The sequence below is a fragment of the Pseudochaenichthys georgianus genome, chromosome 12 (genome assembly GCF_902827115.2).
Source record: "Pseudochaenichthys georgianus chromosome 12, fPseGeo1.2, whole genome shotgun sequence".
Lineage (NCBI taxonomy): Eukaryota > Metazoa > Chordata > Actinopteri > Perciformes > Channichthyidae > Pseudochaenichthys > Pseudochaenichthys georgianus.
In genome coordinates this window covers 22,733,563-22,748,686 of record NC_047514.1, presented here as the reverse complement: position 1 = coordinate 22,748,686, position 15,124 = coordinate 22,733,563, and the positions used below count along the sequence as shown (strand labels likewise).

Here is a 15,124-nt window from a genome sequence, read left to right as displayed (position 1 = left end):
CCAACAGTTTGATGTAGGTGAGAGAGAAGAAGGGAGACACCAGGACTGATGAACACCTGTTGGATTGCATGTCTTCTCAGCCATTGTTAGGTATCAGTTGATTATACAGGATAGACCTAATTATACTAGTTATTTCTGTCATGGCAGCGTTGTTAAGTATTCAGGATGAAACTGTAGCTCCTGGGCCTGGTTAACACTCTGATCTGTGAACAGGAAGTCTTCCCCTTCCGACATCCCTTGTTGCAGCCTGCCTTCACAGCGACCGTTAAAACCAGAAGCCTTATGCAAAGGCTTATGTGGGGTGTCAGTGTGACAATGGGAGGGTGTGTGATGGAGCTGTGTTTATGCAACATGTTTGAATGTCTTTACTGTGTGTGTGTGTGTGTGTGTGTGTGTGTGTGTGTTGTGTGTGTGTGTGTGTGTGTGTGTGTGTGTGTGTGTGTGTGTGTGTGTGTGTGTGTGTGTGTGTGTGTGTGTGTGTGTGTGTGTGTGTGTGTGTGTGTGTGTGTGTGTGTGTGTGTGTGTGTGTGTGTGTGTGTGTGTGTGTGGTGTGTGTGTGTGTGTGTGTGTGTGTGTGTGTGTGTGTGTGTGTGTGTGTGTGTGTGTGTGTGTGTGTGTGTGTGTGTGTGTGTGTGTGTGTGTGTGTGTGTGTGTGTGTGTGTGTGTGTGTGTGTGTGTGTGTGTGTGTGTGTGTGTGTGTGTGTGTGTGTGTGTGCGTGTGTGTGTCTTCAGGCTCTAATTAGAGGCAGGGGTGTTCAGGTGTCTTGTTTGTAACTCGATCCCAGCGTGAGAAAACAAAGGCTTTATTTTCAGAGGTGTCTTTGAAAAAGGGTTTGTTTTTCTTCTCCAGGCTGATGTGGATTTCATCGGCATTTCAGCATGAGCTATTTTTAATATTAGTCGCATTCACAGAGAGAGACATGCCATGTGTGTTGGTAGCTCTTGGTGGTTTCCTGTGGCATGGCGTGCCACAGAGGGGGGTTTCTACTGATTAAAAATGGATGCGCAGCTGAGTGCCATGTAGCCTGAGCTGAGCATTCCTGCACTCTTTCATGTCGTGTGTGCGTGGGTTCGTCGGCTGAGCTGGAGACACTGGCTGTAGCTGGCTATTGTAAAGGTATCAGATTTACCTTAGCTCACATTTCGTGTGTGTGTGTGTGTGTGTGTGTGTGTGTGTGTGTGTGTGTGTGTGTGTGTGTGTGTGTGTGTGTGTGTGTGTGTGTGTGTGTGTGTGTGTGTGTGTGTGTGTGTGTGTGTGTGTGTGTGTGTGTGTGTGTGTGTGTGTGTGTGTGTGTGTGTGTGTGTGTGTGTGTGTGTGTGTGTGTGGAAAATAATTAAGTCTGTTTTTACATCTTTTTGCCACATCCCTTGCTTTTCTGTCCATGTGGAGTCCATCCCTTTTATTCAATATTCTGACATGCAACAAGTTCTTTTCCCAGCCTGTTTTGAATACTGGAGAAACTTTTAAAAACAGTGTTAACAAAACACACTTACTGTTGTAATTGATATCATACTATCATTTCTCTCTTTGTGAGTTACGATTATAACACTAATGTAGTTTGTGTGTGTTTTGCTGAGGGCCTGATGGAGTGCAGTGCCAGCCGTGAAGTTAGTGGTATCAATGGTACTATAAAGAAAACAGCAAAAACCCGATCAGCCCACCCCAGCTTTGGTGTGTTTAACCTTTGTAAGGGCCTGAACTTAGGCCATAGCGCAAAGAGACATGCATCAAAACAGCGTGGCCACGTCTGCAACGGCAACTATGTGACATCTCTGTATGTTTAATTTCACAAAACCCGACGCCTTTCTGTAAGCGGTGATAGAAATCAAATTAGCATGTGTGTGTTTAAAGGTCCCATGTCATGCTTTCCCGGTTCTCACCCGTCCCCTTGTGTGCTATGAAGCTTGTTCTGCATGTAAACGGTCTGCAGAGTCACACCCTCAAAGTACACCCTGTAGCGAGTACAACTCTAACACAGAGAAGAGCTGTCTATGCTGCCCCAGAACGCCTCGTTGGAGATTTCTCTTTTTCCATTGTTTTCTTCCTGGGTACAGTGGCGTAACCATACCCAAATGGACCAATCCGTGGAGCCGTTACGTTAACACACACACACTCAATCTTTTCTCATCTGCAGCTCCGCCGATTTCTCCTCCCTGAGACGGTGGGACGCGGCGAGGCTATGAGTCGGTGTGTGAGCACACACACAAACTCCCAGCCAGGCTGCGGGTGTGTGTTTGCTCGGGCGGGTGTGTGTTTGCTCGGGGGGCAGGAGCTCCAACAAGCCGTTTAGGACAGAGAGTGAATACACATACTATACAGAGATGCTGTGAGAAACCAATGTGAGTTTGGAAAATTGCACAATGTAAATCTATTCTAGTAGACCTCAATGATGGAATTATGATCAGTAGAAATGGCCATGACATGAGACCTTTAAAAAAATGTTGCACCTCTATCCATACCATTACGGTACGGGGGCCTAGAGCGGCCAAAAAGATGCACCATGCTTTAATTGAATATGCTGCTACTGCATGTCGGCTGGCCAGTCTGAGCATCTCCCAAAGTCTTCATTACACCTGCTGCATACACATGTCACTTTACTGTGGCCATAAAAGGTTCATCTCAGAATTCAGTCATGGTGCGTGGCCTGTAGCTTCACTACTGTAACTGTGAGCTATACTCACTTTTAAACCCAAGAAGCAGGATCACATCCTGAATGGCGCTGCACTACTTGTTATCACAACTTTAAAAGTTATATAATATAGTAATAAAACAATATACTATTATCATTTAAATCTGCAGCCTCTTTTGACGAAATAAATGTTATAGTGAGCTTTAGCCCGGTGTGCAGCTGTGCGCGATCTTACATGTTTTAGTCTACTCCAACTGTTCTTATTGTGAAGCAAGCAGCCTTGTTCTCTAAAAACCCTCTGTAGGCTATACTTGCTTAGCAGGCAGCAAAAAGCTGACCGACCGAGTTGGCGACTCACTGGTGAACATAGTGAAGCATTTAGCAGCTAAAGGGCCAGATATGTCCCTCATGAGTTGTAGCAAACTTGTATAAGATGTGTATAAGCAGAGATTTACGGTGGAAAATCTGTCGGAGGTGGACGTATTAGGTAATGGAGACACCGTTTCCAAATGACCTTAAAGCTAGAGTAAAAGGCACGCAACACAGGCAAACATAACAAATCCCAGAATGCATACAGCTCTCATCCTGCGAATCTTACTTCTACTTTAATTGAATCATCCCATCATCTCCTGATCGCTATGCTGGTATATATTTCCAATTTAATACGAATGGCCGTCCTGCTTTCTTTCTTGTGTGCTTGTAAAGCTCTTAAAGATATCATACTGTGATTTGAGTCTCGAGAGAGCTACAGTATCGTTGAAGCATTTCAGAGATGAACCTCACAAGTTAGATATTATAAAACCTGAAAACAGAAGTCTGGCTTTCTCTCAGACCACCTAAATAATGTGTATAATGCCAGGACTCGTGCTTAAAACCTACATCTTCTGATGATCCCCTTAAAAAGATATATCTGCTGTAATAGTCTAGTTTTAGTAATAACAATGTTTTATGATCATTGCAATATTTGTTCAACTTAATTGAATGTGCACTTACTGTACACATACTTTTCACTGCATTTAGTTTTAACAAAGCTTAAACAAAAGACAACATTCAAGTGGAGAAAGTAAAAATATTCTTTGCGCATTGGGATCTAATAGATGTGGTAGCCGAGTAGCAAAAGGCAACCGCGTATCAGCTGTACCTCTGGGACTGACCACTGACCGCCGCCGCGTGTTAAATAGGTTGATGAGAGGCAGAAAAGTGCATTTTAAAGAGGTGACAAGAGAGACAAGAGCGAGAGATACAACATAAGAGAGGAGAAGAGGGAGGCTGCGTGAATGACCTCATTATATTGGTCCTGAGTGGGATTATGGGTAGACCCTGGAGAGCACATAAGAGTGATTGATTGGTGAGGATCTGAGAGGCCAAAGAAACACAAAGACCAGCATCTTCTGTAAGAAAGATTAGTCATTTCAGATCCTTTATATTGTTGTAAAGATGAGCAAAAGGTCACCTATACAATGTATGGGCTGCCAGTAAACTTCCTTTTACTGGTTGACCAAAATCAATGTATTAATGTGTTAAGATGTACCACTCCAGACTTGGCCTTTTTATACCTTTTTTTAGTATGGACATACTAACATTATAACTTTAAAACGTATGAGGAAGTGGGACATGTATTTATTGAGGAATAACTAAGAGAACGATTGATCCTAAGATGGCAACCCAAATTGTATTGTTAATTGTTTATCAATGTTTGTCTCTCCCTGCCTCAAACGCCTCCATTGGACTCCTTTGTTTACTTCCTGGAACATAGTGACATCACAATGTAAGACTTGTGCTCCTAGTGCTCCTACTCATTGCAGAGCAGACTGGGCTCTGGTTTCAGACAGAGGGTGAAAAGAGGTGCTGCAGCACAGGCAGTATGAGAAGAGCTTTTTGAACATTAAAGCATGGAGACATGTCCCACTCGAGACACTAACTACAAATATGAATTTGCATAATATGTCCTGTTTAACATTCATGGTTTCTAGTTCATTCTTTTTTCTTTGTTTATTGATTTTCAAACACAAATGGACAGATATGACAGAGCGGTCACATTCCAGTTTTGCAACACATAACTACCTCATTCTCTTCAGGTTAGAATAAATAAAAAATAAAACGTTTTGAGTAAATGAGTAAAGCAAATATATGTAAAAGGGATTTGGGTATTTCTCTGGAACATCTGTGAAGGTCATCCTCTTTGCATATAAGAAAGGCCCCCAGACATACCTTCTGAGTATTTTTGATACATGTTATTTATTTAGCTTGTACTTCTACTTAACAATTTCATTCAGGGAGTTGAAACAGTGTATTTTAATACCACAGTATTTATATTTTAATCAAAGAAAATGTATGATTCATTCTTCTACCACTTATTAGTACTTAACATGTTATTGATTTCAAAATAAAAGCTGATATGCTCTAAATATGTGGACATTACATGACGCAAAGCTGACCCCAGACAACATGTCCTGTCTTGTTCTGCTCTGAACTGAACTGACATGAAATAGCATCTGAGTGCAGTAAGAAAGGTAAATGCACGTGACACATCCCTCACATGTTGTGTCAGTGCTCCCACCGGATGACATGATGAACCTGCAGCCTCAGTCCTCCTGCTTCCTGACATCTCTCTGGCTGCAGGACAGAGTTACTGTAGAGGAGCTCCACATAATTGACAGTGATGTAACAGCAACTCAAAGGGGCAACAAATGATAAGCATAATCTGCTCTGAATGGTGCCTTTTGCTCTGCAGAGCCCCCAGCAACAAAGTGTGCTGGATTGAAATGCACCATTAGAAAGAGAGAGAGGGAGGGGGGAGGAAACAGTCGAGAGAAAGGGGGGGGGAATCACACAGTAAACACATGCTTCTATGGCACAGAGCCGTTCCGCTTCATTATCATGCTGTGACTAGTTGCGCGCGGAGACCAGAGACCAGCAGCCGGGTTTGGATCAGTTTGTCGGAGTTGTTTGCGCCGCAGTGATGTTCCTGCGCTCTTAACGAGGAGAAACACACGGAAAGAGGGGGAATCCGAAGCAGAGGAGCCGGTTTGTTATCGACTTGTCCGCTGGACTGACATCGCATGGGGACATGAACAGTGTGGATCAAGCCTCTAACAAACTGTTGACTTTCAATCATCGGTAAAAAAAAAAAAAAGAATAATATCCCAAACAAATATCCTTTCTGCATGTCATCTGTTGAATGCATTGCTGCTCTCTGTCGTCGCTCTGCCATATCTCTGCACCACTGGTTTATTATGCAGAAAATGAGACAAAGCTGAGGACAGGTGTGCAAAGCAAACCATTTGTTGCTGCGCAAAGTGCCTTGTTATTACGCTAATTGTGTTTGCGGAAATCGACGGTTTTGGGATTCAGCTTTCAGTCTAGTTGTGTATGAACTGCATAATGTATTGATCTTTTTCCGTTTACTCAGCTGGCAAACTGAGCGCCACTGAATCCACAAGTATCCAGGCTGGAAGTATTGACGCTCCTCGACGGACTCTTTTAATTGGACCAGTTTATGTGCAGCTTTGCACCAGTTTTATGAATTGTAAAGTCGGTTCATGTGTGCGGATATTGCTTATTAATGCACTGTCCCTTTTCTTTCCTTCTGGAGTGCAGATATGTGCCGTGGGAATCATGAATAATGCATGACATGCTCTTCAGTTGAGGTGCATGCAGCTCTGCCTGTATGACAGCGACAGAATAATGTGGCCTCACTGTGGGCAGGTACAAAGCTAAGTACTAGTTTTATTCTAAGGTGCAGTGTAGCAGCTCATTTCCAGCCACTCACGTTGATTAGAAAATGGCATGCTGCAGCTCTTTAGCAGCAGGAGGCTGGCTGCAGTGACACTTGAACAGATAGATCATATAGTGAACCTAAAGCTCTTATGGCACAGTGCTGCTGCCAACAGCACAGACTCCTCCTCCTCTCCATGCTGCACCAATTGTGTAGAGGGAGGAGGGAAGAGCAAAAGATGTCTTGAATTGTTCATTAAATGCCCCAGTGACTTGTTATGGCATGAATTTGCTTTGTGTTGGAATTATCATCCCTATATTTCTTATTTCTTTACATATCTACAGCTAAATGACTTGTGTGCCTGTATTCATAAGAACAATCTTGAGTCGTTCATAGATCATTGAAGGAAGCAATGAATCTGCATTGTGGGGCTGCTCCCTCTTTGTCAATAGGTTGATTGATTGGACGTTTGAGAATTAGTTGATAAGTCAATTTTGTATCAAGTAGGCTGAATTAGTTATTTCTAAGAATCGTCTCAGCATATCTGTGGTAAACACAATATTTGAAGTGGTGCTTTAGTATAATCTTTTGCAAAGAAACTCATATTTTGACAGATCTGTTGATTAAAACAAATCTGTCAAAAATGTACCAATGTTTCCAAATATGTGCAGTAATTCCTAAAATGTGCTGCAGGAAACGGTTGAGTGAAGTTTGAATAATTTAGATTGTTAGGTCCCGATCACCTTTTTTTGCTCTCGATCATTTGATTTTGACAATCTGCCGATACCGATTTTTCCCGATCCGATCTTTATGCAATGCATTAAGAGTAAAAAAGGTAACAGATAACGGCTGGTCATCCAACGCGATGAATTCAGCTATCTTGGCTGTTATTTTCTTGGCCTTTTCTCTGTTCTGGGGCAGAATTAGATTGATCGTGTTGAACGTAGCTCTGTTCTTTCCACCACGCGGAACCTCCGCCTTTCAAACATTGCATCTGGCTGTTACACTGCCTTCGCTTTTAATTTTATAATACTTCCAAACTCCTGACATTTTCTCTGTCCCGACTCCCGAGTCACCAGCTGAACGTAGCCTCTCGTTAGCTTACTGCTACTATTAGACACTGCGCCCACTCTGTTGCCAGATTTGAGAGAAATAAGCAACCAGGTCTGAAAACAAGCCCAAAAGAAGCAACACATACATGATGTTGTGTAACTTTAAACCAAAACTAAGTCCTCAGGATGACTTTAAGACGTGAACATGGTCATTTTTGTTTTGTAACATTAAATAAAATTAAAAAAAATTATAAAAAAGAAATCCCGATCCCCGATTTTTTTCTTCCGATCTTTTGAAAATCACGTGATCGGATCGGGACATCTCTAATTGTTACATGTATTTGCCAGTTGTGGATGTATGAGTCAGAAGCGCTGTTGGCTGGGATACATTCTGAACGTTGGCTCTTTTGAAAGGTTTTATTGTCTGTCTCAAGAGTCTTGAGTTAGCTTCTTCAGCTCTAAGCACCAAGGTCTTCTGGTGTATTTGCTTTTCTTTCTAACGCAGTCTCAAAAAGAGCAACTATATCGAATGCTTTGAGAGTTTAAAGAGTCTTATTGAACTTAACGGATCAAAAGGATTGGCTTTTCTTTACTTGAGCAGCACTGTGAGGTTGAGTATGATCGGTGGCAGTGGGATTCATTCCTTACATTTCCCTGCACGGAGCCTTTCAGTGGCGACTTTCCATTGTCTTGTGACAGGAACCTTTCCCGCTCTCCATCACCGGGGGCAGCGGTTCAGTCATGAATATACATTTGACATATTTTCTATTTCTGTTTTGTTCAAGCTTTCAAAAGTCATTTTTTTCTTAGCTTGACCGACACTTCCCTGCTAGAAAGTGACTGAAGCGTTGTGATGCACAGTTTGTGTGTCCAAACAATGCAGGTTGTTTCACTTTGTAGTTGATATTCAGTTCATATACATAAACGCACAAAAAAGACTTGTAGACATTAGTCCCGAACTACAAACGTGCATAAACCAATGCACTAATGGAGAGGTATCGGAGCGAAGGGGCTGCAATGTGTCTCCCCCCGAGACCAGTTCCCTTCTTCTACTAAAGCAGGCAATACTTTATTTTTTGGGGGTCTGTCCGGGAACTTGAATCAGTGGCCGTCCTCAGACCATCTCCCAAAACAACCCTACAAACTGAGCTACTGCCCCCTGAACTTGTGTTTTCGTTAAATTAGAATAAGCTCTTCATATCTTTTGCATGGAGTCAGCCATGTTGCACTGCCATGATTTAACAGTAGCTCATGCATTTTTGTAACTGTTTGACCAGCATACTTCTTGTTGTCCTGCTTTTAAAACTATTGTAACGCAAAGCACCGCCTGTATTTGGTTCCTTCCTAAGTATTGGTGTGTTGGATCTCTAAAATGTGCTTATTTACAAAGTAATCTAAAGCTGATGGGAATTATGTTTACAGGTATCTGGTAACAAGCCATCCCATCAAGTAGCATGCCATGCTTCAAGATGAAGGGGTCACCAACATAGTACAGGTTATCATGTACATGAATGTCTCTCTCTACCAAATATGGCAGTGCATCCAATAATTGTTGAGATGTTTTAGCCTGGGCTGGACTTTGGGACTGCTGGATCGACCAACTGACTGATTAGAAATTAGCCATAGCCATTAGACCAGTGCTCTTTAAGATATCATTTGTTGGCAAAAAAAATGGTCAATTAAAATAAATCTTGGAATGCACATATACTTGACATTGGAATCATTCTCAATCCTTACTTTCTTTACGTTTATGTAACAATCATTCCTGTTGAGAACAAGTTCACACTGTAGATGATGTGTATGTTTTGTTGCTTTGTTTTCTGTCGCACATTTGACTCAGAATGTGCACCTCGTCTCCACTGTACTCCCTGAGCTCTGTTGACGGGTGCATGCTCGTCACCACTCTGAAGGCTCTTTATCTGCTTGGTTTGTTCCACCCTTTTATATTAGTCAGCAGCTTTGACAGAAACCACCCTCTCCTGCATGTCCTAAAATATGTTTTTTTTTAAAGCATAAGGCTAGGCATTGCCTTTGGGAATTATACAGCCAAGTGTTGTGGTTTTTTATTTTGGGACTGCTTTGCTGCAAGCATTTACTTGCTCCAATCCAACTATTATGACATCTCTCTTGAACCACAGCCTTAAGAGGGATGCAATTCATTTTGAACATTTATAACAAAGGAAGAATTATGTTACTAGTTCAAGGTGTCTAATGAAATATTTACATTATGTTCAATTTGCTATATAACAGGTGACCATACATTAAATGAATACATTTCCATTGTAAGTTGTAGTTTCGCTGGAATATTTCAATGCCGTCAACAACCTTAACTATTTGTGTCGATTAGTCCAAGGTGGGGGGGGGTTTATCGGTTATGCCAGTTTGTGGTAATCATTGTATGGGCCATTAATACGAGATCTCTGAGCATATACATTCTCTCTTTTCCCAGTCCCCTTGAAGGTATCTCTAAAATCAGCCTTTGTGGGTCATGTAATCGAGAGATGTTAAAACAAAATCCTCAATATTTCATTTCATCTGTCACTACTGCCTTTAAATCAGCCTTAAATTAAAAATGTCTACCCATAAATACCGTTTAAAAAGCTCACAGTGATCTCACCAAAGTATATTTGTGTTGGCGCTGCTGGTGTGAAGCTGCAGCGCAGTGTTTGTCTTAGTGGTTGATTACATTACAGTGCATGTTATGTAGCTGACTTCTATCCAAAGCACCTTGCATACTATCATTTAGACATGCCTACAAGAAGAATCTGGGGTGATTAGCATCTTGCTGATTTATTGGTACTGTTGTCTAGGTTGGATGAAAGTCAAATGTTCATGTTTTGGTGGACTTTCCGATCACCATATTTGTTTAAAACTATATACAGTATAAGATGCTTCGTCACAATTCTTTAAATAACAAAACGTAAGAGTTTTTATATATATTCCCTTTTATATGTCACTCCTGCCTTTTTGTATCAGCCCTAAATGAAAGATAAATACCTCTAAAAAGCTGATCTTCCCTGGGAGATGGAGGGGTCATTAGGAAGGTGGGTGGGGTGCTATCACTTAATCTCCCCAACACCAATCCTCTTCCTGACCGCTCTCTGAGGAAAGGTGAAGGGTAGGAAAGATTGCAACATGGGCGCAGGGAGAAAAAGTGGGAGCACATGGAGGTAAAATATGTGATGGAGGGGAAAGAAAGTGGGTGAGGAAAAAGTGATGGATACTTCCTGTAGCATGGACGCACTTTAAAATGCGTCCCCTTAAACTTAGAGTGTACATTATGTATTATCAGCAGCACTCTGCAGAGAGAGACCTGAGCGGAGAGGGGAGGAGGGGGCAGATATAGGGGGAGGAGGGGAGGTCCGGAGAGACAGGGAGCAAAAAGTATGCAGGTCTGTAACAATATCTAATGTAATCACTAGACAAAATGAAATACAAATTATGTAATAAACCCATAGCCTGAATGCAACATTTCATTAATTTCCCTGCATTTTGAAATTAATTATTCAAATGGAAGTGTTTAGAACAAAATGCAAGAGTTTATAATGTAATATAAACCGTATGTTTTAATAAACAGCCTGCCTGAAATATGACATACTGTACATTTCCTTGCATTATTAAATCAATTATTACAGATTGCATTGGTACATTGTATGGAAAATGTAATAATACATGCATAGTGTTTTATATTTACACATGAGCAATAATAATCTATAATGTAATAGTATAACAGCCATTGCATTCTCATTGAGACAATTTAGCTTATCCTATACATTTTCCTGATGGCGCGTTTACTTGTTAACTTAATACAAGTCTCTCACTCGTTCCAGAGTATCATACAGTGTGGTACGAGGACTGTGTCCACTACAGCTGTACACTTGAGGCCGTGTTTCTTATATTTGGTACAAACTGTCTCGTGTAAAGTGGCTTTTAGTGTCACGTCTAAATCCTGCTGCTGGTCATGTTCAATCAGAGATATGTGCAGCCTTTACTTGTGTCTGACATGTGTTTAGTGTCTTTCTAAGCATTCTGAATCTACTCTGCGTGCGCTTTTGGTGATTTGACCAGCAGTCCGCTCCCTCAGACAGTCTCCATCTATCACTGAGGCCTAATTGAATCTGGACCTAGTCTCAATCCGGAGCTGGGCTGGCCTCCAGCGGCTCCACCACACCGACACACACGACGGCAGGAGGAAGGCTAAGAGAAAGAAAAGGGGAAGAGAGACATGACATAAAAGCAGATGCAACAGTTGATGTGTGTGTGATGGAGGAGACGCAGCAGGCCATGTGTGTGACTGTGTGTTTGTGTTGCAGCTCTGCCTCGGAGGACTTGGGCTGCAGGCGTGGAGACTTCAGCAGGAAACACTATGGGTCTGTGGAGCTGGTGAGTCCCTCCCACAATGCACTCTGTCTCTGTTTGTCTGTGTGTCTCCTGACCGTCTTCATCCTTGATTCTTCCTCCTCTGCCTGACTGCGTTTGCCTTTCTGCTGGACACCAGAGGACTGATGAGTCAGACGTGCTGGGTGTGGTCCGGCTTTGTCACAATGTGTGTTCCTCTCACACCGATGCAGCCTCTGGTTTTGGCGCTGCAGCACAGTGTGTGTCTTTGTGGTTGATTACATTACATCGCATGTTATTTAGCCGACTTTAATCCTTGCATACTGTAGACATGCTTACTGGAAGAATCTGGGGTTCAGTAATGTTGAGCCTCTTGCTGATGTCTTGGTATTGTTGTATCGGTTAGAGGGAAGGAAAAAGTCAATGTTTAAAGTACTTTTGAAACAAAATATTAGTTTTTAACTATAAAATGCTCCATAAATGTATTAGTCACAATTCTTTTAATATCAAATGTGAAGGATATTTTTAAAAGAAAATGTTGGCGATATTAGTTCCTGCCCAACATTGAGTATGATGATATATTGATATAGGTACTTTATGATACATACAATTTCTTAAAAGTTGTTAACTATTAATGATGGATTCATAAGGTGTTTTTAAGATAATTTAACCTGATATACTTTTCTTCTTTAAGAGACTTTTACTAAATACTATCTTTCCCAGTCAAGCAATTTGGTCATTGCTTATCTTCTTTGTTAAACATGGTCTTTATTGATATTGTAAAGAAGAACAAAAGAGAAAAAGGGGCAGGTGATTGAGAAAACAGGAAAGGAACAGATAACAGCCATTGGGTGTACATTTAGTCATGAAAGTTGGATACAAAGAAACAAAAATTACAAAAATAAAAGGGAACGGCAACAAAAACAATGACTATGAGATAAAAGATATAAGACAGCCCTCTGACTCACATGTGAACTCTCCAGAGTTCCCCTTCAGGTCACACGTGATCTTGTCCTTCGGTACACACAATGCTAATTCATTAGTCCACCTAGCCAATGTAGGGGTTTTATCTTCTTTCCATATTGCAGCGAGTAACTGAGGGTCATTTAGATGACTTTATAAACTGCATGGTAAAAATATATTAAGTATATATTATAAATTGTTGATTTAAGTTGTGTTTTAACAATCTGAAGCCGCAAAGTTACTTTAGTACATATAGTACAGATAGAATAACCTTGAAATATTGAAGTACCTCAAGTAACATTACTAAGCAGTTGAGTCATTGTAGCTTTAGAGAAGTGTGTGTGTGTGTGTGTGTGTGTGTGTGTGTGTGTGTGTGTGTGTGTGTGTGTGTGTGTGTGTGTGTGTGTGTGTGTGTGTGTGTGTGTGTGTGTGTGTGTGTGTGTGTGTGTGTGTGTGTGTGTGTGTGTGTGTGTGTGTGTGTGTGTGTGTGTGTGTGTGTGTGTGTGTGTGTGTGTGTGTGTGTGTGTGTGTGTGTGTGTGTGTGTGTGTGTGTGTGTGTGTGTGTGTGTGTGTGTGTGTGGTGTGTGTGTGTTGTGTGTGTGTGTGTGTGTGTGTGTGTGTGTGTGTGTGTGTGTGTGTGTGTGTGTGTGTGTGTGTGTGGATAGCCCAGAGGGACAGGAAGTCGTAGGGCTTCTCTCTGCAATCGTACTTCCTACCAGAGACATGTTGTGGCTTTGTCTCCATGTGGGCGACAGATTAGTGCTGAGGAGAAACCGCATGCTGTCTGTCAGCAGCAGCCTGTGTGTGGACGTTGTGTTGTTTTTCTTTAATAATAATGTGTGTGGGGGTTACATTACAAAGCCACTATATGTGTCAGTTGGGCATGGAAATATGTTTAGGTCAATCTTGAATCAAATAATTTATTCGGGGAAGTTACCTTTTCATATTCTTGCTAATTAAAAGTGCTCAGGATATATTGCCTATTCAGAGCTAACATCATTTCCATTGAAATTCACACGAATAACTCACATTTAAGTTCCAATATACCAAAAGGAAAATCTCATAAACCTTAAATAATGATCCTGTCTGTTTTGAAGACATGGCCTGAAAGGCTGCACTGTATGGTTGATAGAAGTGGATTATGGGAAATGAATGGCAGAGCTTGATAACCCCAGGTTGATCTTCAGAGATAACCTCAGGGAGGATAAACTCATGATGCCCAGATTATTTGAGAAATTACCTTTGTTTTTCTGCTCTGAAGTGAAATCTGTTTTCTGTTGGAAAGAGAAATATAATTGCTTTTGTAACAATCAAAAGAAACAACTAAATGTTTTTGTCGACTTTGTAACTCACACTATTTGAGGCCGTGGGTCTCCAGAGGAGATGTGTGCAAAGTTAAGGGAAGAGTTGGTTCCATTCAACAACAGATCCTTGTGTTGACAGTTTTTAATCTGTGTGGAGAGTCTGCATTTCTGTTTTTCCAACATTTTATACAATTAGGAAAAGTATGATACTTGTACCCTCTCTTGAATATCTAATCTATCTAAGACGTTAAAACTACAGTTAGAGCTCCTAAAGTAATTAATTATATAAATGGATTCAGTTGTTTTTTGTTGTTTGATGCAATCTGATTTCCCTTTTTTTTTTGAGGACATTTTACAAAATACTAAACTCTCCAACCCACTCTTCCAAATAAATATTTGTCTATCCCCAACAGGAATTAAATGACAGTTTGATAATATTTTCTTTAAAGCATATTTGGTTACTATTGGAAAGCCTTCTCTATGCTGCCATGATGTAATTCTAGTGGAGAAATACTAAATCATTTAATAATAATATGTATTTCAATAATAATTTGCTTAGAATTTGGCAAAAATAAAAAATATTTAGTTTAGAAAAACAAATTCTGGCTTCCAAATCAACCATTTTAAATGAATGCATCCAGAAGAAATAGGGGGAACATTTTATTTTTAAATATTATATGTTACATGCTAAATCCTAATGTTTTTGCGCCACCTGATTCCATGTGATTTGTCCAAAATAATTAAAATTGTTGTCTAAAAAAGTAGTTTGTTGCATTAAATGTAACCACAATGTTATCTCCACTTTTTAGAACTCTTTTTTTTAAAGTGAACGAGAAAACTTGTTTTCAAATGTCTCCTCCCAAGTTGGGGCCACAGATTCAGAGCAGGGTCTCCCTAATAGGACAGAGCCGAGCCGTGACTCACCATCACTCTGTGTTTTATTGCTGGCTTCTTGTATCAGCCGGTAGCAGTGACTAATAACAGGAGGAACCTCCACAGACACCGAGGCGGTTGGAGGTATGATTCACCCTCGTCCACGAACACACACACACACACACACACACACACACACACACACACACACACACACACACACACCTTTAGACATTAAAGAAGTGT

General features: G+C 41.0%; 1 protein-coding gene across 1 annotated transcript in view; it reads left to right on the top strand.

Moving 5' to 3' along the window:
- Positions 1-15,124, top strand: part of garnl3 (GTPase activating Rap/RanGAP domain like 3) — a 94,347-nt gene that overhangs the window by 19,194 nt on the left and 60,029 nt on the right. The window contains exon 2 of the mRNA XM_034095359.2: positions 11,714-11,783. Coding sequence (XP_033951250.1) covers positions 11,714-11,783 — 70 coding nt within the window. The remainder of the gene's footprint in view (positions 1-11,713; positions 11,784-15,124) is intronic.